The sequence below is a fragment of the Crinia signifera genome, chromosome 4, assembly GCF_055691185.1.
Source record: "Crinia signifera chromosome 4, ASM5569118v1, whole genome shotgun sequence".
Classification (NCBI taxonomy): domain Eukaryota; kingdom Metazoa; phylum Chordata; class Amphibia; order Anura; family Myobatrachidae; genus Crinia; species Crinia signifera.
Window position 1 is genome coordinate 267,319,620 of NC_139220.1, and position 25,997 is coordinate 267,345,616.

General features: G+C 44.6%; 1 protein-coding gene across 4 annotated transcripts in view; it reads right to left on the minus strand.

Annotated features, from left to right (window-relative positions):
- LOC146075349 (disintegrin and metalloproteinase domain-containing protein 9-like) overlaps positions 1-25,997 on the minus strand; it is a 93,615-nt gene that overhangs the window by 51,131 nt on the left and 16,487 nt on the right. For 3 of the 4 annotated variants that reach the window (XM_083184495.1, XM_083184494.1, XM_083184493.1), the window contains exons 4-10: positions 25,362-25,423; positions 15,079-15,157; positions 10,052-10,128; positions 9,023-9,212; positions 5,291-5,356; positions 3,413-3,484; positions 1,436-1,605 (exon numbers count right to left, since the gene is read on the minus strand). In XM_083184495.1, coding sequence (XP_083040621.1) covers positions 1,436-1,605; positions 3,413-3,484; positions 5,291-5,356; positions 9,023-9,212; positions 10,052-10,128; positions 15,079-15,157; positions 25,362-25,423 — 716 coding nt within the window. The remainder of the gene's footprint in view (positions 1-1,435; positions 1,606-3,412; positions 3,485-5,290; positions 5,357-9,022; positions 9,213-10,051; positions 10,129-15,078; positions 15,158-25,361; positions 25,424-25,997) is intronic. The other variant, XM_083184496.1, reaches the window with a different exon arrangement.

Consider the following 25,997-nt stretch of genomic DNA (forward strand, 5'->3'; position numbering starts at 1 on the left):
GAGTGAGATTGCTGTCACTCACACAATGGTGGAGCTGCTAATTCACAGATTTGTGTGCTCATTGGAATACACACATGCAGTCTATGCAACTGAAGGTCTGAGCAAAAGAGAGCTGAGCGGATGGGGTAAAAGTGTTGTTGATTGGGGGAGGAGACAGTGTCATGTGGATGGGGAGGAATAGAAATTCGTAGATAATGGGAAGGCTAAGCAGCACTGATGGGGGAATAACAAAGCAGATGGGTGGAAAACAGTGGCACAGATTGGGGGAGATAAGACAGAGTGATGCGATTAGGTGGGAAACAGTGGAACAATTAAAGGTGGCCCAGATAGGAAAAAAGACCATAGCCGGGATGGTGGGTAGACAGAGGAGTGTGGATGGGTGGCAGAGCAAAGATGATGAAGGGAAAACAGGAGCACAGATGGAGAGAGGAGACAGCAGTACAGATGGAAGGAAACTGTGGCATGGATGAGGGGACAGAGCAGCCTGGATGAAGGGGGACACAGTATCACTAATAGAGGGGAAGCCAGTGGCGCAGATAGAAGGAAACAGAGTGGCATTGATGTGAAAAAACAGGGCAGCACAGGTGGGGAATACACATTGGCGTGGATGAGGGAATACAGACTAGCATAGATAGGAGAACACACAGCAGTAAGGATTGGGGAAGACAGAGCTACATGGAGGCATATACTGTAGGAGAAAAGTAAGAAAGTGTAGATACATAGTAGTTGGAGTATTATAGTTTTTGCAATTATGCAAGATGTTTGTGGTATCTGCATGTGAATACTAAATGAAATGGATAGTAGGTAGTGAGTGTGAGATGTTGGACCCCAGTGGTATAGTTCTAATAACTCAGTGGGATAGACAGTGTTAGATGATTGCGGGTACTTATTCGGATGAGTGCGCCACATAACTGCTCAGACCTTCAGTTGCATAGACTGCATGTGTGTATTCCAATGAGCACACAAATCTGTGAATTAGCAGCTCCACCATTGTGTGAGTGACAGCAATCTCACTCTGTGAGAGTGCTGAATCTGCACTTACCCACAGGCTGTGATGGCGTACCATATCTGTATTGCGCAAGGAACACGTCCATTAAGGCGTCAGCCTTAATGATCGTAATTTCATTGCTTTTTGGCGTTTGAGTGGAAGAGTTACAACAGGTTTCTGAAATGCGAGATCATGTGTAAGAAGCCTTAATGGGACACGTGAAACCGTAAGGTTTTTTGTCAATGTAATATATATATATACCACTATGCAAAAATAAGTGCAAAATGCTCTATTCACCATAATTCACAGGGAACTAGTAGCACAATTTGATCAAGTTTTTGTGTAGCAGCTTTACATGAATTCAGTTCCGCAGAAAGACAAACTTGCCTTAGCCATACATTTATTACCACATAAGTAATACAAGTATAGTTTTCTGTGTGTACTTACATTATTAGTAATGGGGTATCGTAACTTTTCAAGTTAATGGGTCTTCCTGACAGCCACACAATGAAATTCTCTAGTGTGGCACTTGTACTATGTTCTATCTTACATAGATTTGACACTGTCCAAAGATCAATACTAGACAGAAAGATTTCCATATTAAAAGGTGCAAATTTCTATAAAAGAAAATGTAAACATTAACACATTACAGCAACAATGTTTTATGTACATTTATATTTACTGGTTGTAGAAAGGCTACAATCAGAGACTATATATACGTATAAGCATAGAAAAAAGTGCAGTGTTTATTACAACGTTTCGGGGTCATTGCACCACGTCCTCAGGCCACACAGCACACATATATACCTAAAACATGAATAACTCACCTGTCCCGCAGGAAAACAGTGATCAACCAGTCAGGCAACATTTTGTGGATTCAAACACAGTTTGTCCTGTTTTAGGTATCGGATGATTGATCACACCCCCCTCAGAAAAGAGGGGGAGAGATAGGGGATTGGTGTTACTTAGGAGGGAGGCTTTATGGATCAATCAACTTGATACAATCCTGCCACGTGGTTTAAATGATGTTATACCACTTTCTTGTTTGGTCAATCGTTAACATCATTTCTTATGCAGGGTGGTGTATGTATATCCTGATCATTATTATTATTATTATCATTATTATTAACAGTTTCTTATATAGCGCATACATATTACGCAGCGCTTTACAGAGAATATTTGAACATTCACATCAGTCCCTGCCCCAGTGGAGCCTACAATCTATATTTCCCAACCACATGCACACACAGACATTCTAGGGTTAATTTTGTTGGAAACCAATTAACCCATTTGTATATATTTGGATTGTGGGAGGAAACTGGAGTACGCGGAGTAAACCCACGAAAGCACGGGGAGAATATACAAACTCTGCACAGTTAGAGCCATGGTGGGGATCGAGCCCATGACCTCAGCGCTGTGAGGCAGTAATGCTAACCCTTACACCATCTGTGCTGCCCCAAATGATCATATTCATACGCTGACTACCAGCTACGAGTGCGGCAAATCCATGCTATGTATATCCTATTATGTACATATACTACAGGAAAATAGCTTCCCCCAAATTCTAAACTGTATAAAAAATCTTTTTAATGCTGCAGATTCTTTGATAATAACCCAGTCACTCAATACTTTTGTTTAGATCCCAAATAACCAAACACAAAAATAAAGAGCGGTAGAGAAGTCCTCTTATAAACACTGACTGATAAGATGATTTGTATGATTAATATATATATATATTTTCTTAGGCTTATTAGGCTTATAGACATTTTAAGGTCCATACTCATTAAGCAATTTTCATACTGGCCAGCAATTTTCCCTGGTAATACCAGCAGATGAGCGGCGGCCGCCGGTGAAGATGAGGGAGCGTGCACCAGTGTTCATTGCTCATGGCTGGCCCCTACAGACTGGACGGCTTTTCAGATGAAGGAGCTCAAACGACAAAACTGAGCTGCTTTCAACCCAAAGTCACCCAGCATGTATGGGCCTTTAACCACTTAGTTGGTAAAACCCGAAAATTTTCTCGGCTCAGCTGCGGCAGCGGGCTGTCCCGAAACATTTCCGGGCATACCACAATACAGTATGTAGGTGAGCACCAGTGGTGCCTCCAGCACTGGCATGCACCTACATGCTGTTCCCCTCACCTGTCCCGGCCCCTCAGGGTACTCCTAGCAGCCACTGCTGCCGATCAACACTCGCCGCCGCCATCAATCATCACTACCCCTCTGCCGCCGCCGAGCACCACTCCCACGGAGGTTCGGGAGCACTCGGGTGTTTGGGCGCCTGAACAAACGAGCGCCCAAAAACCCGAGCGCACTCTTCGCCGCTGCTGCCAGGCACCACTCAGTGACCTTGTTTTGCTTATATTTGTTAAAAAGTAATAACAATTTTACATAGTCAGATATGAAATAATACAACTGTACTCACCGTATTAAGATAACTAAATACTTGCATAAAGTTTGTAATGACATTCCTTGGACTGGCACCCAATGCGTTAAACTGTACCAAAGACAACGAAAATACAATTTTAATTAAGTGCTATTACTGCAATACTGAATAGAGCTAAGTGTAGATAGAACTATGACAACATGATGAATATGTGTAAGATTCCTACAGGCAGGCCAAAAATCCGTATTTATCTGCCAGTCCCGGTAGTAACGGAGATCACCCTTCTGGCATGTGGAACCTCTAGTGCAGGGATGGGGAACCTTTGGCCCACCAGCTGTTGTTGAACTACACATCCCAGCATACCCTGCATAACAGTTTTAGCATGGCCAAGTAGCAAAACTGTTGCAGGGCATGCTGGGATGTGTAGTTAAACAACAGCTGGAAAGCCAAAAGTTTCCCATCCCTGCTCTAGAGCTAAACATTTCCATACTTGCTATACCTTAATTCAGATTCTCACATAACATTGGTTTTGTCTATAATGAAACGTGGACAATCACAAGCACCACTCTGTACACCACCACATCACTGACCTGACCCTAAGGATGACAGGTAAGCACAATTTACTTCATTTAATATTTTTTTAAACTTTTATTTTATGGTGCTGTGAAAAAAAATGCTGATACTACAAGGCCCCGTGATTCAAAAAAGTTTGAACCACTGGAGTATACTATAGTATTTTTCATATTATACTTTTTCCCCAAGTACTTCTTATTGATGAAACTGTATTCCCAATGTGAATAGGCTATGGGACCACAGTAGACAGCGTATGGATAGCTGAATAATCCTGGCCACACACATGGAATTTGCTATTCAATCTTTTCAATTTATATCAAACTATCCTGAAACCATCACATATATAGATTTCCACTGATCATTGTGGCTGAAAAATCTATGGGAAATACTGAAGCAGGTGGTACAGACAAAGGATTGCCTTAAGCAGTGTAAATTGAAGAAATTGCCCATAGCAACCAATCAGCATCTACCTATCATTTTATAGAATGTGCTTGATAAATGCTACTTCAAAGCTGATTGGTTGATTCAAGAAACTTCTCCACTAGTCCGCTTCTCCACATTGTATATTGCTTAATACATCACTTCCTATATTCTCTGGTCCCCAATGTAGAGAAATATCAGTCATCCATGTCCATGACCTCAGCGACAACAGAAGTTCCCAATCTGACCACTGACATGGTGTATTCCCCAAACCATTCAGGTTTTTCATATTGCACCCCAATTGTTGTGTTTCCTGTCATATGTCTATTTCAAGCATAGCATGCAGCCCACCAAGTTACTAGATCTATTGAATTTAGCAATTGTGTAAGTGTAAGTGCAAAAACAACACAGACATGTTAACCAATATTTACAACGTTTTTTGGAGAGCTCCCATTGCATCACCACATGAAACAAACATACTATTCTTAGTATTAGAAGTACTGAAGCATACACAGCACCAGTCACGGCAGTAGGGGAGCCACACCAACTGCCAGTGAGACCATTTGGAATGGCAGTTGCTTGCAATTGCTGTACCTCCCCTATTTGATTTTTGAACTGCTCTGCAACCCCCTCTGAAGCCTCCTCTGCACAGCATAGAGCTCTAGTCCTATGAATGCAGATAGGGTGGTTTGACAGTCAGTGTAAATGATATGATCTAAAAGTGTGCAGCCACCATAGGAAGCTATTATAAGGCTGCACACACAAGTCCAGCTGTAGCTGATAGTGAATGGGTATCCATGGCAGCAGTAACAGCAGTCAGTAATAAGTAGGCAGTGTGTGCACCTATAAGGCATGACAGTCGTGGTGTGTCCAATGGCTTTCAGTACGCTGTGACTAAAGCTGAGTGTCCGAATCTCTACTCACCACTTCCAATGTTATAAATAAGGCAACTTTCATATAGCGTCTAATCCTAAAAATGGTATCATTAAGCTGAAAAAATGACACAAAAACCATTACAAATGCCAACTATTATTCTATTTAAACATCTACAACAATGAAATGAAATCATTCTGAATGACTAACAATGTTGAACTACCCGTCATTTTACTTGCTAGGCAATAGTTGCTTATAGCTGATAGCTAAGTTGATGTGCTAATAATATGGATGTCTTTTAATCTTTTTCATATCCCTTTTAATGTAAACCCTGAAATTAATTCCCACAGAAACTATAAATCTTAAACATTTTATATAGGATTAAGTGATACGCGCAGGTAGTCTTGTGTTGGTGTGGATGTAGTCACTTGGCAGCCCATCATGGGGACCCTGGAGCTTATCAGTCAATCAGAATCTCAGGTTTTGGATGTTAAACAAATGGTGGAAGAGATGTCTATTATAAAGGTCATTACACCATCATGTTGTCCCTAGGGAGTCATACACAGACAACTGGGTTTCTGTATAGATTCTCATTATCTGGGATGAAGACGAGTCTACATCACATAAGGCTTTACAAATTTGCTGTGGTGAACTGTGATGAGAATAATGTCCTGGTCTCCTGCCAGCAGGAGGTGAACCAAATCCTGGCAGCGTTTCAAGACTTCAGCTTTTATAAAATGACCATGCAATGAGCAAACCCACGGATAATGTCTTAAACGTGATGCTGGACCAATAGGCAGCCTATTGCACTAAAGTAAGAATGCATGGACTTGTGTAATAAGGATTGAGAAGTAGAAGGAATGTAGCAAAAGAGGAATACCAGTCATGGTCAACAAAGATTCATTAGACTATGTATACTCTTCTGCCCAAAGTAATTGGTCAGCATTTTCATTCATCAGGATCCTGCCACCAGTATTCCGAGGGTCATTATTGCGACTGCCAGGATGCCAACTGCATTGCAGATTTTCCATGTGAACAAAATCATTATGCAAGTTATATGTTAGCGTATTATTTTATAGAACACTTGTTTAATCTTTGAGAATTTATTTCTATTTGATAATGACGTTAGGGACAAAGATACATGGAGTGAAAGAAGTTAAACCCTATTATAGGATTATACTGATTCTAAGAGGTTTCAACCCAATAACATTATACCATAACACCATACCATGGTTATAAATGTATCCCATATGTTGTCTTTCAAAACTAAACAGTAGACTCAGCAAAGCTGAGACAGTTGAAAAGGACCCTGGGCTTGGGTCAGAGATGCCCGCTATGTCTGTAGCTAGGCAGCTGAGCAATTATTGGGCAACTACGTTCTGCATGTACACAGAGAGGATTCATTTGTATAATGATTGACAGGGGTGGTTTGTGGACAGCAATGAGGGGGGGATGACGCAAGTGAAAGTGCATTACAAATGATTTTATGTGGTGTGTTTTGGCCTGCATCTGCAACCCAGTGAGCAGTGACCACTAGCGAATTTACAAAAGGCAAGGCAACTAAAGTGACTGATTAGGGCCCTGTAGTTTCCTTCGTTACTTGATTTCCTGTATTCCCGCAGCCAGGTAGGCCTTTTGAGTTTTGAGTCATCATCAGTCCCCAGATTTTTCCATGCCAAGTCGGCCATTTAAGATCTTAATTGTCATTGTCTTCAGTTAGTCCTGAGGTTCCTGAGTCCTGACCTACCACCAGCAGTTCACTAATGCCATCCTCTTATCATTAGTGAGTTCTTCTAGTGAGGGGCCTGCTGTCCAGTTAGACTCCATGCCCTCGCCAAAGAGTTCAGTCAATACTCACGACAAGAATTTGTCCCTTAATCTGGTTCACTCGCAAAGGCAAATTCCTTCTCAAATGGAGAAAAACCATGTGCACTGCAGGTAGGGTAGATGTAACATGTGCAGATGGATTTAAGGTAAGGCTCAGATTACTGAGATTGCTATTTCAGGATGCTGACTGCAAGAGTCTGCTGGAGGATCTATAATACCGATTATCCTGTACCATGCAAGCATCTTATTCTGTTGTGCTATCATAATAAAGACTTATTTTTTATATAGTCTTGGCTGCCCGAGTGATTTGAATCCCACCAAGGGTAACCACCATCCCAGCTAAGGGTGGTTTCCTCACAATCATTACTGCCTCAGAGGAATGAGGTCATGGGTTTGATTCCCACCATGGCCCTAACTGTGCAGAGTTTGTATATTCTCCCCGTGCCCTCCCACAATCCAAAAATATACTGGTAGGTTAATTGTCTGCCAACAAATTAACCCTAGAATGTCTGTGTGTGCATGTACATGTGGTAGGGAATATAGATTGTAAGCTCCACTGGGGCAGGGACTGATGTGAATGTTCAATTTTTCTCTGTAAAGCGAAGCAGAATATGTGTGCGCTATATAAGAAACTGGTAATAAACAATAAATAAATGGAAAAAGAGTCAACATAAGCAAAAGGTCGAAATGGAATGGTCGACACTTGAAAAGGTCAACATGAGTTTCTCTTTCATGTTTTTGGTGTCAACATGTACATTTGAGCACAGAGACCTCCAATTAGTGTGCCACGTACCCTCACATGGCTCGTTTCACTCACCATGCTTCTGGCCAGGTGCCTTGTGCTCGGAACACTACCATTTCCAATAGTCCAAGTGGATAGTTAAGTATCAAAAAGTTTCTTAAAAAGGGGAAAAAAATCATGAAAACCCCATGTTGACCTAATGTCCATGTAGATCTAATACATGTCGTCAAATCATGGTTGACCTATTGACTGTCAACCTAATGCAAATGTCGAGAAATGGTGCAATCAGTGAAGGTGGAAAGTAGTATACTGTAATAGAATATAAGGCAATGTAAAGGGCATAAACAAGGAATGAAGATGCAGTGCTATGGATTGTTTGAGGGATAGAAGACATAAATTAAGTGGTGTAGAAAGAGCTCCATAGACCCCGTGGTGGCTTGGTGTGGCTAGGCAGCTTGGGGGTGCTGGGGTGTCTGTATGGGCTATTGCTTCTACTGGCACCTGCTCCTCAAGGAATTCCTCCCTCCTGCCACAGGGGGTCTGTCGTATCTGCCTCCAAGTGAATGTCCCACCCAAAATGGCACCACCTTACTGGAGACAGTTATTTATGCTGGCTAGAGGATGTAGTGACCATTTTGGGAAAGACATAAGGACATTTTCAATGGATGCAGACATGACAGACATTGGCAGCAGCAAGGGGTGGCCGGAGGAAGGGGGAATCCCCTGAAAATGAGCAGGTACCATAGCGGAGGGTGCCTGAATGTTTTTTTCCGGCAGGGGTGCATTTTTTACAGTTATGTTGTCACTGCATAAATTGGTATTTGGCGTATGGTCTCATAAGGCTTAAATCCGCCGCTGGCAGTGAGAGTTGATCTGGCATTTAACTTTCTGTATATAATGTTGCCCATAGCACCCAATCAGATTCTACTTCTTATTTATTGATCACACTTTAGAAGATAATAGAAAGAATCTGATTGGTGTCTATGGGCAACATCCCATCTTCAATAGAATTCTCATCCTAGTAAATGTGCCCCTATGTCTCTCTGAAACAGGTTAAAGCAGCTTGTTGTTATCATTTACTATAATTTAAATTATTGATTATTTCACCACCAGCTATATGTCTGCAGGCAGAGCTTCTGGGATAAACCCCCCCCCCAATACTCGGGTATCATCACACATTAATGATTGCTTGGGAGTATACTGTGAATCCCTACCTGGGCAGAAGGCTGAAACTCTATGAAAAGCTCATGCTGATAGCTGTGACTTTTTACATCGGTATCATTTATTGAGATGAAAATGGTTACCCCATAATTGCTCTTCATTTTGGAGATGAGGTGCAGAAAACCAGTGGCAAGCTGGAATGGCTCCATGATGTAACTCTCATTGGTCAATTCTGTAAGTCCTCTTGAAAAAAAACACAAAACATAGTAAGGAATCACTTGCATAATTGGTCCGATTCAGACCTGATCGCACAGCTGTGATGTGCAGCGGCCAGCTATGAAGTAGACATTGCCCCGCTACAGAGAAATCCCACCATGCGATTTAATGTGCACACTGCAGTTCATCAATAATCATGCGCTGTGCGAATTCGCTGGCCTGCGATCAGATCTGAATAGTGCCCATTGTTCTCTGTATAAGAACTTTAATGTATTATGATCTACTATTACCCTTTGATGTGTAAACAGGGGGTCAGTAACCCTGGGCCCCCCTCTATCTAGGGCCCCCTGTGGTCATCATGTATTTTAAAAAATATATATATATTTTTTGTTTACTATCATTATTATTATATTATTTCTTTTAGGTAAAGGATTTGTGCATGGGAGTGGGGTAGTGCTGCAGCTTCACCTATCTGCCAATAAAGGTGCCCATACACGTTACAATTATTGCATACAATATCGCATCTCGATTTTGCGATGAGATGAGATCTATTACAAAAAGTATGTGCTGCACATACTTTTTGTACTAGATCTCATCTCATCGCAAAACCGAGATGCGATGAGGAAGACATCCTTGTTGTACTTTATACTGAGGCTGCGTGGAACGTCTAAGACGCCACCTTCGCATTTTTACTTAAGGGGCTGGAAGTGGGTATTGGTACGTGGCAGAGAGGTGTCGGGGTGAGGGCAGTGGACTAAATGTTTGCCTAGGGTGCCAAGAAGCCTTACACCAGTTCTGCAGACAGTGACACTGATTCCCTTGCCAAGCAAATGGTGTTACTAGCTAAATGTTAGACCATGTATTACCGGAGTCCAAAACATGTTCTCAGAGCCACAGATGATGCGTTTGATTCCAGAACTTGTCCACTATAATAGCAATCCCTCTAAGACAAAACAAACTGTACAATTAAAACATGAAACTCACCACCTTTCAAATAAAAAACAACAAAAAAACAACTGCATTACCAAAATGCAATAGTGCACAATACTCATACCTCCCAACTGTCCGGCTTTCCATGGGAACGTCCTGTTTTTTGGGGATGTTCCCACTTTCCGCCTGGGGCTGGCAGTGTCAGTTGGGAGGTCAGTTACCCCCCCCCGGTCACCCGTGAATGCGCACAGCATCTATTCATGCCCCCACATCGCAGAAAACAGGGTGTGGGTGTGGTCTCTCTGGAGTGTTGTAAGTACAGGCCACGGTCCCTTTTCACTAGGCCACGCCCCCAAAATTTCCGGCCGCACCTTCGAAGCGCATCAGCGCCCCTCCTCCTGGGAGGTAAGCAATACTGTACACTGCAATTAGTAAACTTTGATTCACATGATAGAAAAATGAGTTAGACAAACTTGCATATTACTGTATGTCAGGCCTTCCTATAGCCAGAGAGATAGTCAAGGCGTTACATTTCCTGACTGTAGCGTTCTTATTTAAGGTCATACTGCTTAGACATTCTAATTATATAGTATATGGAGTTATAATAATTAGTTCTTTTTTAAAAAAAAAATCTCTTTATGCTTTATTTATAAGGTAAAAATGGAGTTGCCCAAATGAGCTTATTATTTAAGAGTTGTGATGAGAAATAGATAGGTATGCAGGTAAGTTCTGTAAAAAATTGGCTTTAATTGAGTATGTGGCAGCAGCTGCAGCAACATAACAGGCTAAGACATACTTGCTTACCTTTGAAGTTGTCTCTCCGGGAGAAGCCAGAACCAAATCTGCTCAGTGAGGGCGGCTGGGACATGGCTGACTCTCAAACCCTGCCCCAATCCACACAAATGCCTCAATTCGTGGGTTCGCGAGGAGGGGGGTGGGCTAAAATTACGTGATTTGTGTAATTTTAGTCTTGCCTCCTGCCACGGACCCGCAAATTCCGATTTGGGGGCACAGGGCTTTTGGGGGCATGTGGGAGATTTGCCCACCATCCCGGGGGGCGGGAGGGGGACCCGATTTTCGGGAGCCTCCCGGCCATTCCAGCAGGGTAGGCAAGTATGGGCAGAGAGGAGCTCACCAGAGACTGAAAGAGCAAGTAAACTCACTGGTGCAACAACTGAACTCTGTACTTGGGGCCAGATTCAGTCCTATTAGCAAGGTTGCAATTCTTGCAGATGGACAAAACCATGCTGCACTGCAGGTGGGGCAGATGTAACATGTGCAGAGAACTGAAATCTCATTTGCAGTATAAGAATAAAGCAGCCAGTATTTACTCTGCACAGAAACAATATAACTCACCCAAATCTAACTCTCTCTGCACATGTTACATCTGCCGCACCTGCAGTGCAGCATGGTTTTGTCCACCTGCATAAATTGCAGCCTTGCTAAAAGGTCTGAATCAGGCCCTTGTTGTGATGATTGTCCTCAGTACTACTAGTAATGTCCTACTGCTTCCACAAACATATAACACTTTTGGTACTCTTTACCTAGAACGGCGCCCACGATTGAAATCGCGGGATCGCGGGTAAAATCGCGGCAATCGCGGTAATCGCGGGTAAATCGCGGGTACATCAAAATCGGGTACCCGCGATTACCGCGATTTTCCCATAGGGAACAATGTTAAAAAGGCAGATTGACCGCGATTTTAGCGTTAAATGCCTCAATGCCCGCGATTTTTACATAGGAAACAATGTTAAATGGGCCACAGAGCCCTAATAGTCCCCCTGAATTGTTAAATGGCCCCCACAATTTTTAACGCCACCCCACGATCAACGTGAACCCGAAGCGTGGCGAGCGCAGCGAGCCCGCGAGGGGCGGCGGTACGCGTCCTACGACCTTTTCATGCCCTACTATCCACGTCGGCGTGGAGTTGAGAATAGAATAGTGTGGCGAGCGCAGCGAGCCACCGAGCCCGAAGCGTGGCGAGCGCAGCGAGCCCCGCGAGGGGACGCGGATACCTTCACAGGTAAACGCGTCCCTTCGCGGGCTTCACAGGTGTCCGCGTCGCCACGGACACCTGTGAAGCCCGCGAGGGGACGCGTTTACCTGTGAAGGTATCCGCGTCCCCTCGCGGGGCTCGCTGCGCTCGCCACGCTTCGGGCTCGGTGGCTCGCTGCGCTCGCCACACTATTCTATTCTCAACTCCACGCCGACGTGGATAGTAGGGCATGAAAAGGTCGTAGGACGCGTACCGCCGCCCCTCGCGGGGCTCGCTGCGCTCGCCACGCTTCGGGTTCACGTTGATCGTGGGGTGGCGTTAAAAATTTTGGGGGCCATTTAAGACTTCAGGGGGACTATTTGGGCTCTGTGGCCCATTTAACATTGTTTCCTATGTCAAAATCGCGGTCATTGAGGCATTTAACGGTAAAATCGCGGTCAATCTGCCTTTTAACATTGTTCCCTATGGGAAATCGCGGGCATCGCGTCGCGGGCATCGCGGGTACATTTATGGCCGGCCGCGACGCGACCGACGCGATTTTTCAGGTTTAACATGGTTTTCAATGGGAAAATCGCGGGCATCGCGTCGGTCGCGTCGCGGGTAGCCATAAATGTACCCGCGATGCCCGCGACGGGCGCCGTTCTAGGTAAAGAGTACCACACTTTTTAAAAAAAAAAGATGATTACATGATTGTTAGGAAATGAAATGGTGTAACGCAGTGGCATATTTATAATGTGTGCAATGTACCTATTTTTTAATACTTACACCTCCGGAGTCCCGCGATGAAGGCACTGGAATAGCCAAAATAATGGCTGTAGCACCATATTTTTCGAGTTATGTGCATGCGCAGTAGAGTCTGAGCCCTCTGGAGCTCAGATTCTACCGTGCTGTGCACTATTGTGGCGCTACTGCCGGGGTGACCAGGAGAGACGATGGCGTTACGAACAGAGGAGGCTGCACACAAGCCTTCTCCTCTCTTAAAGTGCCTCTGTTGTAACACGCAACTATCAGTATCTTTTACACAGAGGACCTCATGGGGCCCTAGTCATAGAACTATATTTTTGCTGATGATTGTAGCCGGCATCGATAGAGTACCTTGGCGTGTGCACGGTGTACAGATAAATGCTCAGCTGCATGAACATTGGCTTTGAGTCCAAACCTGAATCAGGCTCTAGTTCTAGTAGGCTTAATACCTGTATCACATTTAAAGTAAACTGACTTCCCACCTATAGTGGATGAAACCAGAGAAAGAGACTTAGGGAGTGAGGGCAGGTCCATGTGATGTCATGACATCTTGTGTCAATGCTCCTCTGGAAACGTTTTGATAGGCCGTGGGGCTTGCAAGGCCCTAGGCTGGTGTCTTCGTAGCCCTAATGGAATATCCACCTCTATTTCTCGTTAGACTAGTAATACAATATGATGGCCTACTAGTCTAACGAGTTATTAACCAATAAATTATACACCTAGTACTAGGTAATTTTAGTAACAAGTCTCAATGAGACAATGTGGATGAGGAGTGCGTCCTAACTCAACTGATTTCTTTTTTCTTCACTGTTCTCATTGCATTATCTTAAATCAGGGGACAGCAACCTAACCAGCCAGGAAAGATATCCTGTATGGTGTGACTTTTATCCATCCACAAAACTATCATTATACTTAATATATTTATGGTGCGGGTCTCCCAACCCCTCCACCTCTATTTCTACATGGCAGCTATGATAAATTCACAAAGCTAGAACAGTGGAGTAGATGTCTTCCAAAAACATGTGAATCTCTTTAGAAATCTACAGGAGACATCAGTCCTTATTTTATTGAATGATATCTGCATTTTCTGCAGCAGACTTAAGGTGGCCATACACATGCAGATTTATCTTCAGATATGTCTGGTTGGAACAAAAACATGGTTATGGATGAGAACAAATGACAGTTGACCATTTGCTTGAAAATGCTGGAAAACTGACAAACTGTCACTCATCCATAACCATGTTTTTGTTCCAACCAGTAAGATCTGAAGATAAATCTTACTAGTGTATGGGCACCTTTAATGATCATCATGACCATGTAAAAAGAAACTGCAAATATTCCTGTATAATAGGGGTGCCAGATGATGCTCCGACAGGGGGGATCCCGACAGTCAGTATCCCGACGTCATGATCCCAACTGATGGTGCTCCGACATGGGGAATCCAGACTCACAGGGGCTGTTCTCCCTTGTGGGGGTCCACGACCCCCATAGAGGGAGAATAGAACACAGCGAGCCCGCAAGGGGCTACTTAATGCTCGCCCCCCTGTCGGAGCACCGGCAGTCGGGATCCCTCCTGTCGGAGCACCATACCACACCCGTATAATAGACTATTTGCCAAGATGGAGAGGAGTTTCTTCGATTACATTACATTTATTTTCCAGGACATGTCATTTCAGCACAGAACATAGAATTGGAACCATTGCAGCCAGCTTTCAGTTTCATTTCGGAGTCTGCAGATTGACAGTATACACAGAACAAGTATTGGAGTGGTACTTCAAATTTATAGACGCTTGTTGGGGGGAGGGGGGGGGCTTCCCACTGGTAATAGGGCCTTTAATAATGAGAACAAGCCCTATGTTTCATATTTAATGAATGCTTTCATCAGCAGTAGAACTTTCTTGATGAGCAGTACAAAGGGCTGGTACCAGGTTCTCCAGTTCTCCCATCTGGGGTTGGCACATGCACAGTAAAGTCCTGATGCATGTGCACGTGTCACTCTGCTGTACCTCTGTGTTTTGTTAGCAGGAGTAGAACTCAGAAGGTAGAATTAGATCAATCAATACCCAATACTTGCACGGGAAAAAGTATACTTTTGGTGCAGGTAGTTTGTGCCCATCGCGCTTCCACCATGCTTAGCGTGTTCCACCGGTCCTGTTAATGCTAAAAAGTATATTAGTTATTTGAAGATCACATAAATAACAATGACTACCGTGATAGACACACCATGCTTCGTATGAACCTTGATATCGGAGGTTTCGCTTCACCATCAATATATACTTGAAAATCCATTGGTAAAAAGACCCTAGAAAGACATGTGTGATATTCTGATTGGTTTAAAAGTGCAGATGAGGTTTAAAATAATAATATTATATGTAAACTAAATCTCACATTGTAATATACATCCCTAATAAAGGCATATTTTACTTATACCCCTTTCACACCAGAATCAAATTACCGGGTTAAAGCTTTTCAACCCGGGAATTTGCTGAAAAACCCCGGTGGTGTGAAAGGGTCAACACGGGTCTTAAATCTCGGCACTCCGAGCCTGCTCTTGACCAGGGTCGGAGTGCAGGGATTTAAGACCCGTGTTGACCCTTTCATACCACAGAAAAACTCATGGGGTTAAATTACTAAAATGGGAGTTCTATTGAATATGGGATGTTGCTCATAACAACCAATCAGGATCTACTTCTTATTTATTTAACATCTTCTGGAACATAAGAGATAGAATCTGATTAGTTGCCCATAGCAACATCCCATCTTTAAGAAAACTCCCATCTTAGAAAATGTACCTCAATGTGTGCAGAACAGTAGCATTTGTAGCTGAATACATAAATATATAACAGCGTACACGAAACAAAAATTATTTTTCACTCTTAAAAGTGCAGAAATCTCTAATCATCAATTTCCGCATCTCTGTACGTGTGCATTTAAACTGCATTTGCATTCAGGAGAAACGCAGTCTAAGTGCCAGTGGGGGTCGATGACATTTTCGGGGCATCAACACGAGGTTGAGGGGGTCCAGTCTGGATATTGCAGGAGTAGGGACAATTGTTTGGTCTTAAATGTGAACAAGACCAAAGAAATGATTGTAGATTTTAGGAAATCTCACAAAGACTCATACTGCCCACTGGTTTTAAATGGTCAACAAGTGGAGACAGTTGACTCTTTCAAATTTTTGGGTATAAATATGTCTAAAGACCTTCTATGGAGTACCCACATAAACATTGTTACAAAAACGGCTCACCAGCGTATGTTTTTTCTGAGGAAACTACGCTTAGCTGGTATGTGTAGGAGAACCTTGGTGAATTTCTACTCTAGTGTCATTGAGAGTGATCTCACCTACGGTGTTGTGGCGTGGTTTGGCTCCTGCTCTGCCGTTGATCGTAAATCCCTTCAGAGGGTAGTATCAGTCACAAGCTAAACGATATAAAAAGTTTTTTTCCCGGTGGCAATCCGTACTTTAAATACTTAGTGGGATTCACGCATAATTTTGTACTCTTATGTCACTTTCTTTATTCTGTACTGCTCACATTTGAATTTCGTTAAATAATCATTATATGTGGGCATTTGATGATAATAAAAATATATCATTATTATTATTATTATTATTATTATGGCCCTTATTCTGATTGACGCGTACTTTACCGCATACTTTCGGATCGCGTCTTTACGGCGTCTGCGCATGCGTGGAGAACGCAACGCGCATGTGCCACGCATTGACTCCGTACCTGTTCGGGCAAATCCCGTACAAAACTGTGCACCGCAATCAGTCGGGAAATATGGGCGTATTATGGGCGTCATGCGGAATGACACATGGGCGTAGTTTCAAAGTGGGCAAAACGGGGCGGAAACATGGGCGGACACGGGGGAGTACACTTATGTTGGGGGGCGTACATTCGGATAGCACTCCGAATGCACGCGACCAAAAAGGGCAGAAATGTGCGGTGTCCACAAGTGTACTATTGCTTTGCGGACACCACTCGTTCATGCGGTAGGCGAACGTACCGCCTAATGACTACAAGCATTAACACCTGAACCCAATAGAATCTACTCCTTTACTCATTACTCACTAATAGGCCGCTTGTCAGTGCTTTAATTGAAACCATTGCTGCTTCAAGGAAACCTTACTAATCCCCCACATATGCTGTACTTGTCAGACACTTAAAAACTGCTAACAATGGACATGACTGAATATTAATACTATCAATACACATGTGTATTCGATATGTACTCATGAAACCACACATTTTTGGTAAAGTAAACAAATTTATTTCTATACATGTCACAGTCAATGCCACTGTGATGCAATGACCAAAAAATACAAAATCCCAAAAATAAACAACATGGCAGGAATGTCCCAAAATAAATAATAAAACAAAACAAATATAATTGCACACAGATGGACTCCAGCACCTCCTATGTGCCACTGCACATGCAGCCAGTGGGAAATGAGGAGGCTGCTGGCCCTTCTACAGCAGGCCAACCTGCACCTGACCATTCTACAGCAGGGCAACCTACACCTGGCCCTTCTGCAGCAGGCCAACCTGCAGCTGGCTCATATGCACCATCAGCAGAATCATTTGGAACACAACCGGGGACTTCACAAGATAGTACCATGGCCATCACTTCAAGTACAGCTGACAGTAATGGCAGGCAAAAGAGGGCAACAGGGGCACCAAAAAGGACATATGAAGCAAGGGCTCATCTGGTTACCCTCAGCACGTGATTGGACACAAGAAGCTGACACACACAGCACAATGGAAGATTTGGGACCACATAACGGTGGAGATTAATGCAGCCACAAGTTCATTTGCGACCACGTTTTGCCTTGGTAGGCTCCTTGGCCTGTGCAGCAGCTCTTCTGGCACGGGCAGATGCTGGGGCAGGTGGAGCAGATGATGTTGAGGGGTTGGCTGGTCTACCCCTCCTGCCAGCAGGGAGTGTTGCCGGTGGTAATGCACCAGAAACGGATGACATTAGGACCCTGTTGCTGGTAACCAGCTCCACCATAAGCTCATTATGGTGGAGGAGGAGATCATTTTGGCGGGTGGCTTGCTCGGCCAGCACCTGAGCACTTGCAGCCATGGCCTGATGTGACTCAGCCATGGCCTGCATGCTCGCAGCGATGGCCTGCTGGGTGCTGACCAAGCTCGCCAGGATCTCCTCGGTCCTATGCATCCGTTCTGATGCCAACTCTCCCTGCTGGTTGATGTCCCCAAGCATGTTGGCCAAGGCGGCCAAATCGGCTTGGTCCGATGGCTGCTGCTGCACAGGCCTACCCCTGGGGCCAGGTGGCACGGACTCCTCCACCTCCTGAGCAGAGTCGGCACCAAGCGGTGGGGTGTCTGTGGAAAAAGATAAACAAAATTAGGACACATTCTAAGATAATTACTTGCACAAGTTTATGGCATGAGCAATATTTACCTTCAATAAAAGACGCAAACACTTCAGCTGGGACCTCGCTATCCATCGTGCTCACCCCCCTGATCTCCTCAACTGATATACAGCTCTCGGCCATCAACTCCAGGGGGGTGAGCTCTAGCCCTGATGGCATGGGCCCGGCCCCAGATGTCTGGCTGTGTTCCCACCGCTTGGTCATCTTCCTCTTCAGGTTGGTTTTGAAGTCCTGCCACCTGCAATGTAAGTTGACATATTAATACATGTCACTCCAGATGTTAGCTGTTGCAGCCATTGCTCTGTGCTACATATTACGACATGTGATTAATGTCCAATAGATAATATTACATGCAACTATGATATCAACCGTTACAATACACATTCACAATCACCCTACTCTAACTCTCAACGAAATAACATGTCAATAATGTCTGTGTATCGTAACAACCTCACGGGCCATTTGCAAAATCCATCTAAGCATCAATTAAATCATTACTTGGCTATTACTGGGCACATGTATCACAAAACAACTTGCCTCTTCTTCACATGGTCCGTCTCACGAACTTGTGGCGCTACTTCATTAATCTCTGCCGTTATCTGTTCCCAAATCTTCCATCTGCGTGTGTGTGTCAGCTTCTCCGATGGACACTCAATCCAATCACGTGCTCGGGGAACCAGGATGGCAAGCGCCTGTGCTTCATATGCCTTATTTCTTGTAGTTGGTTCCTCTGTTGCCCTCGCTCTCCCCTTGCCACGTCCATGGCCACGCCCCCTGGCACGTGTCGCTGCACTTGAAGTGCTGGCCATGGTACTATCTTGTGAAGTCCCCGGTTGTGTTCCAAAAGATTCTGCTGATGGTGCATATGAGCCAGCTGCAGGTTGCCCTGCTGCAGAAGGGCCAGGTGTAGGTTGCCCTGCTGTAGAATGGTCAGGTGCAGGTTGGGCTGCTGTAGAAGGGCCAGCAGCCTCCTCATTTCCCACTGGCCGCATGTGCAGTGGCACATAGGTGGTGCTGGAGTCCATCTGGTCAAATAGTTGCTGCAGGTCTGGGTCCACCTCTGGTTGTGATCCAGACATGTTAGCAACAACATTGTCACCTTCTAATACACCTTTATATACTGTTTGTGTATCCTGTTTGGCGGACATCAGCGGCAGCTGCGTTCCGTGCGTGAGCGTACGTCGCTGTTTTTTCGCGCCGCATACGGTGGCGGAAATTCCATTGTGTAAAACCTGGCGAAAGTTCGACATGAAATACTGGTCACCAATGCTAACATTGCATAGAATCTTCTGATACACCTGTGACTATTGCACAATACACATGCTATTTGCTAGCATGACATGACATTTGATTCATGACTACTGTGGTATTGTGGAGTTTGTTTGCAAGCTAAAAGTAGCCCAATCCCTTAGATAATCCAGGCCACAAGTCATGCAATACTCATCTCTACTGTTATAGACCACACATGTGAGAGGCCTATAAATAGTGACTGGCTGCTAGAATCATTTGTCTCCAGATCTGGACTTGTCAGGGTCTAAGGTAAGCTCTTCCATGCTCCTTGTAGATATGATATCCATTAACAATGTAAGTGTATGAATGTATGCACCATTGCCTCACTGCCTACAGATTGTTGGGCCAGCAAAGTGCGTGTCGCATTATTGCAACATGTCACATGTTCACTATTTCACTCACAGGTCTTAAACCTGTGTGTGTTCATCTATTGCAGGACAACATGTCCCAGCAATAGATGAAATGTCTCATAGTACATGATGTCGGCAAAAAATGCTGACACCTTTATCTGTGTGTTTAGGACGGTGTGTATTGAGTTCATATTATTGTTACATCATTATAGAGTCAAATGGATCTGCGGGATTTCACGGGGCGGCCATCTATTGTACGTATTGAAGCCTACAAATCTATTTGTAGTCGGATATGGCCATTATGTGCATAGGTGCATCAGTATTTATGTTCATTTCTTTATAGGTTGCTGAAGCAATGATGCGCTACATGGAGAGGAGGCTAAGGGCACTTGCGGCTCTCCCCACTCGTCGCCCAAGGAGGCCAGGACGTGCTAGAATCTATCGCACACGGGTGACTCTGTTTGCTATGCCCGATGATGAGGTACTTACTAGGTACCGGTTACCGCCACATGTAATTCTGGATCTGCTCTCGTTAATTGAGAGTGATCTGGAACCTCTACACGGGATCACGACAGCAATTCCGCCTCACACACAGCTGCTGGCGGTGTTGCATTTCTGCGCCTCAGGATCATTCCAACAAGTAGTGGCAGTACTTGCTGGAATATCTCAGCCGGCCTTCTGCCGAATCCTGAGGCGTGTGACGTCGGCCATGTTCAGGCGCAAGGGGCACTTCATGGCCATGACATTTGCCACCGAGACCCTGCGCAGAAGCCAGCAGGCCTTCCATCAAATTGCTGGCTTCCCTAATGTGATAGGGGCTGTGGATGGCACCCATGTACCATTTGTGCCTCCATCTCGAAGTGAGAAGATATATAGGAACCGCAAATTGTTCCACTCACTGAACGTGATGGTGGTATGTGGCCCATCCATGGAGATTCTCGCCTTCAACTCGAAGTTTCCCGGAAGTGCCCATGACTCTCATGTCATCCGACAAACCGGGATATGGCAAAGACTACAAGAGCTGGAAGGCCGTGATGCGTGGGTTCTGGGTGACTCCGGTTACCCATGTACGCCCTGGCTACTTACGCCGTACAGCTACCCAGCACCGGGCCCACAGGAGGCATTCAATGTGGCGCATGTTGCCACCAGGCAAGTGGTGGAGCGCTCAATTGGCCTTTTAAAGGGTCGATTTAGAGTGCTCCACCGCACTGGTGGTGACTTACAATATGCGCCTCAAATGGTGTCGAGGATCGTGGGCCTGTGTATATTTTTCCACAACATTGCTGTGCGGCGTGAGATACCCTTTGATGAGTGGGAGGTACCATCTGAGCCGCAAGATCCGCCCATGCGCCCATCCCGCGCCCCTGAATGCCGGAGGGGATACCAGCTGCGGGACTCTGTGGCGCAAAGATACTTCAGGTACATTTTATCTAGTTGACAGAACACACCAATTTTAGTAAAAATCACCCCTTCAAATAAGTACAGTGTGTTAGTTGTCAGTGTTACAAAACGAAAATTAGGCAGCCTGCCCTCCTAATGGCAAAGAAATAGTAGATATTTATCATATGTGCTTAGTTTTGGGGGAAGTACAATATAGGTGCTCATTATTATACCTTGTACAAGGGATCTTATGTGTTTGTTATATCTTCATTATTGTAGTTGATACTATCCCTGATGACTGGTGAGTACATTGATTTATTCTCTAATGTGTTGTGGATTTTTTCCTGTGTTGATGTATGATTTGTTTGCAGATATATATATATATATATATCTATATATATGATATTTGAATTTATTAACATGTTTAAAAATTTCAAGGAGCAGGCAGGCAGCCAGGCACCCAGGCAGGCAGGCAGGCAGGCAGGCAGGCAGGCAGGGCTGGTGTATAATGCTGGACTCAGGATACCTGCAAGTATGTGTATGTGTCTTTTAAACATAAATGTACGCATACACATAGATGCATAGAGTAAGTAATGCTAACTACAGCTATGCGTTGCTAAGCTATAGCACGCGTTGCTTGGCGGAGCGAGGCGTCATTGGATTTGCTAAGTGCATACACACTGTGTTTTATATATATCAGATTTGTTCATTGCCATACATCAGCACTACTGTTTTGAAGGCATGCGAATTTGTCACCATTTGTGTTGGCGCAGAGACGCTGTTCATGTAAAGATGAACAATAAAGTTATTAACACAAATAACTGTGATAAACCAATGCCACCACCTGATTGGTTGATTGATGCCATTGTTAACATGGCGGAGACACGAAGGGCAGACCCGTTTTCGGCTGCGGAGCTGAGGGTTCTGTCTCCGTCATGGAGACAAGGCTGGGCCGTGCGGGGCCCTTTATCAGTAACCGCCATAAGCGGAGGGCCTATGCTGCGGCAGGCCGCCGGATTTACGCCCGCACTCGGGTGCGGAGGACGATCGGCCAGCTCCAGAGGCGGTGGTCGGACCTCCGCAGGCGCCAGCCCCAGCTGTTACAGCAAATTAGGGGCGAAATAGCTGAGTGTGAGTATTTTAGCTATGAAATTTCGCACTTACAACATAGCATCTAGAAACAATAAAATGTGTCTCATGATAAGTGGGTGTCCATGGGTTTAAAAGTCCATAGACTGTTATGTGTGCTTCTTCCTGGTTAACATGCAGTCATGTGGCTTTTATATGTAATGACATAGCATTGATGATTCTGATGCATACAATGTGCCAGATCTAATATGTGTTACACATTGATAAATGCCAGGGTTGTAATGTTTGAACAAATTACTAACAATCACATAATAATTGAAATGTCACATTTTGGAGTCCATTAACAGTAAGGAGCTACTTTCCAGCATCGTTTGCCATCATTATCACCCTTCCATGTATGTCTTGTTATGGATTAATACATGTGCCCCAATGACCCGACATTGACCATGATTTTTTTTTCTACCACACAGCACGAGCCCGAGCCCGACAGGCCCGTGAAGAGGCCGAGGCAGCCCTGGCCGAGGAGGAGGGCCAAGAGCCGGAGGAGGAGGTGGCGGCAAGGGTGGAGGAGGAGGAAGTGGAGGAGGAGGAGGAAATGTTGGAGGAGCAAGTGGAGGAGATGGTGGAGGAGATGGTGGAGGAGGTGGAGGAGATGGTGGAGGAGGTGGTGGAGGAGGAGGAGGTGCCTGAGGCGGTGGTGGTGGAGGAGGAGGAGGTGCCTGAGGCGGTGGTGGTGGAGGAGGTGGAAGAGGAGTTGGTGGCAGAGGAGGAGGTGTTGGTGGCGGAGGAGGAGGTGGAGGAGGTGGTGGTGGTGGAGGAGGTGGTTGTGGCGGAGGAGGTGGACGAGGTGGTGGAGGAGGTGGTTGTGGCGGAGGAGGTGGACGAGGTGACGGTGGCGGAGGAGCTGGCGGAGGAGGGGGCTGAGGAGGTCACGGTTGCCCCAGAGGTGTCGGAATCCGAGGGGGAGGAGGCGTGTCAGGCCCCGGAGTCCCATCAGATCGGTATGTTTACATAATGCATCATTCATGAAGTAGTTGTAGTGGTATTTGTTATGTAGCACTGGTGATTAAAAATTTTGTTCCAATACTATTAATACAGACCCCAAAGTGGGTAGCTACAGATACAGGTACGGGTTAGATGGGGTGTCCAAGGCATCCCTTTCATCCAGGACACCTCTGAATTACACTGGTTTGGGGGATGGCTTGGAGCTCCATTTTGACTGCCACATAACCGTTGTAGTTAAACAGGATCCTGGAGTAAAGGGATGAGTGGATCATTTGTGGATTAAATTCACCTGCTGCAAGCGTTGATTATGACCCATCAAATAGTGGAATCTATATTGTTGGTGAATGTTATTTATAAACTATAGGATGTATGCTATAAATGGAGTAGGGCCCGGCCTACCTTGGAATGGAGTCACAAGTTGCCAGTGTCCCAGGAGCCTACTCTACCTAAACACCCCCTGTAGTTCAGATTGTTTTTTTGCCCTCACAGATTTGTAGGTTGGTTTAGACTGAATGATGATTTTGAGGATGTGTACTGTGCATTCCTGACATTTGCATAACTCCCATGGCACGAACCATCACTGAACTTAGACTGAGGAGATTGTGACAAGTTCTTATTGACGGAGGCCATGACATGCTTGTCATTGGTTAGTCATGGGTGGGTTGTGACTGAGAAGAAACACTATGACTGTTATGTCTTCTGCAGAGTAAAGGCTAGAGGGCAAAAAACACAGTATGTAGCAAATAAGTTTGCATGTATGTATATATGTATGTGTCATATCTATTTATCTATGTGTGTCTCTATCTCTCTACATAGATATATATATATATATATATATATATATATATATATATATATACACAGACATGTCACCTAGCATTTCTGCAATGTATGTAGCAGTATGTGAAATGTATGCATGAATATCATGACTAATTTTTGCCCCTTTGACATGCCCACAGATGCCACAACGCCGGCAGATGAGGGAATTCGTGGGGCCCTGCTGCGGATGGGCCACCATTTGCGCTTGCTCATCGCAGACCTGCAGGACCTGCGCGATCTCCTACTTTAAAATGTTTGATTATTTTTTTGTATTTATTTGTTCAGCATAATAAACTATTTATGCAAGTTGAAAGTTGTTGGTTTTCTTTGCCCATTAAACAGTATATGTGTAGATTGTTTATAATCTTTTACACAGGGTCTAATACAAACCATTGCACTTGATTTGCTGTAAGGGTTAATGTGTGCAATGCATGTGTTAGGCATGCTTGTAAGGATATATTGGCATCTAATTGATTCCAATTCCAAAGAAGCATTTTTTTATGAGGATAGGTAATTGAATAAGTGGGTCATGTGATGTATTGCAGAATATACATCATAGTGGGTTGTTTGGCGTAAATACTCCGCTTACGGGCGGTAGCACCGCTTGGCTCCCGTTCGGATGCGGTATTCCCGAGCATACTCTGTAATACTCTGTAATACCGTGCAGAATCGGAGTGTTTCTCCCGCACACGCATGGTTTGTATGTCGTCCGTAAACACGCCCTGTTCTTAAAGAGTGAGTCCGTCCGAATGCGGAGGACACGTGGGCGTTTCTACGGACGATGGCCGCACGCGGCAAAACACCGTGGCGTACGGACCGCTCCGTAAGAATGCGGGAATATCCGCACCGATCAGAATAAGGGCCAATGTCTGGACTGTTTTTGGGGCGGTTGTGTGACATCACACACAGCAGCTGCAACAGGAAACATAGCGGCGGTTCACCAGCGAAGGCCAGTGTCGCCATTATTCGCATCTATCACAGCGATTTCGGCAATGCGCTCATAATTAGATTACAATTGCAGTGCCTATTCTTGCTGGACATCCTTGCCCCATGTTGATAGTGATTTTTTGCACTTCTGTGGGGGCTACTGAATTAGCCCCTATATGTGGTAACACAGGTATGTCAGTATTGTGCTAAATAGTAGAAAACAAAGGAGGCTAAAAATGGTCACTTACTGCTTCTTTAATTTCAGGGTAAGATTTTTTTTTGCAATTGTGATGGAATACATCAGCAGCTCCTGTCAATTCAAAGCAATTATTGTTACATATACTGTATCTTTTACATAATTCATTTTAGGTTTCAAAAGTGGTGCAAAGTCACATGAATATCAAGATATTACTTTCAAACATTGGGCCTAATTCAGCCTGGATCACTAGAAGAAAGTCGACACCCGGACAGGAAGATTAAATGCCCTTTGCAAAATTGTGAATGCATCACTAATTGTCGTTCATTCGCAAATCCGTTTGCAAATCCCAAAACATCAAAGAGTCTTTGACGTGACATCTGAGCAAATCTGAGCAGATCTGGGGCTTCCTCTAAACTGACGTCAGAGACCATCCTTAAAAACACCTGGGCACACCTGCGTTTTTTCAGACACACCCAGAAAACTGCAAGTTTCCGCCCAGAAACGCTGGTTTCTTGAAATTCAAACTCGACTGACGTTTTTGTCAATATTTGCAGCCGCTTGCGCAGTTATTCGATAATCGCTCGATTTTTGGATTCTTTCATTAGAGAACCATGCTGAATTAGGTGCAATATTCGCATAACATTTTCCAATATTGCAGTTCTTTTTAATGACATAAAAAAAAAGC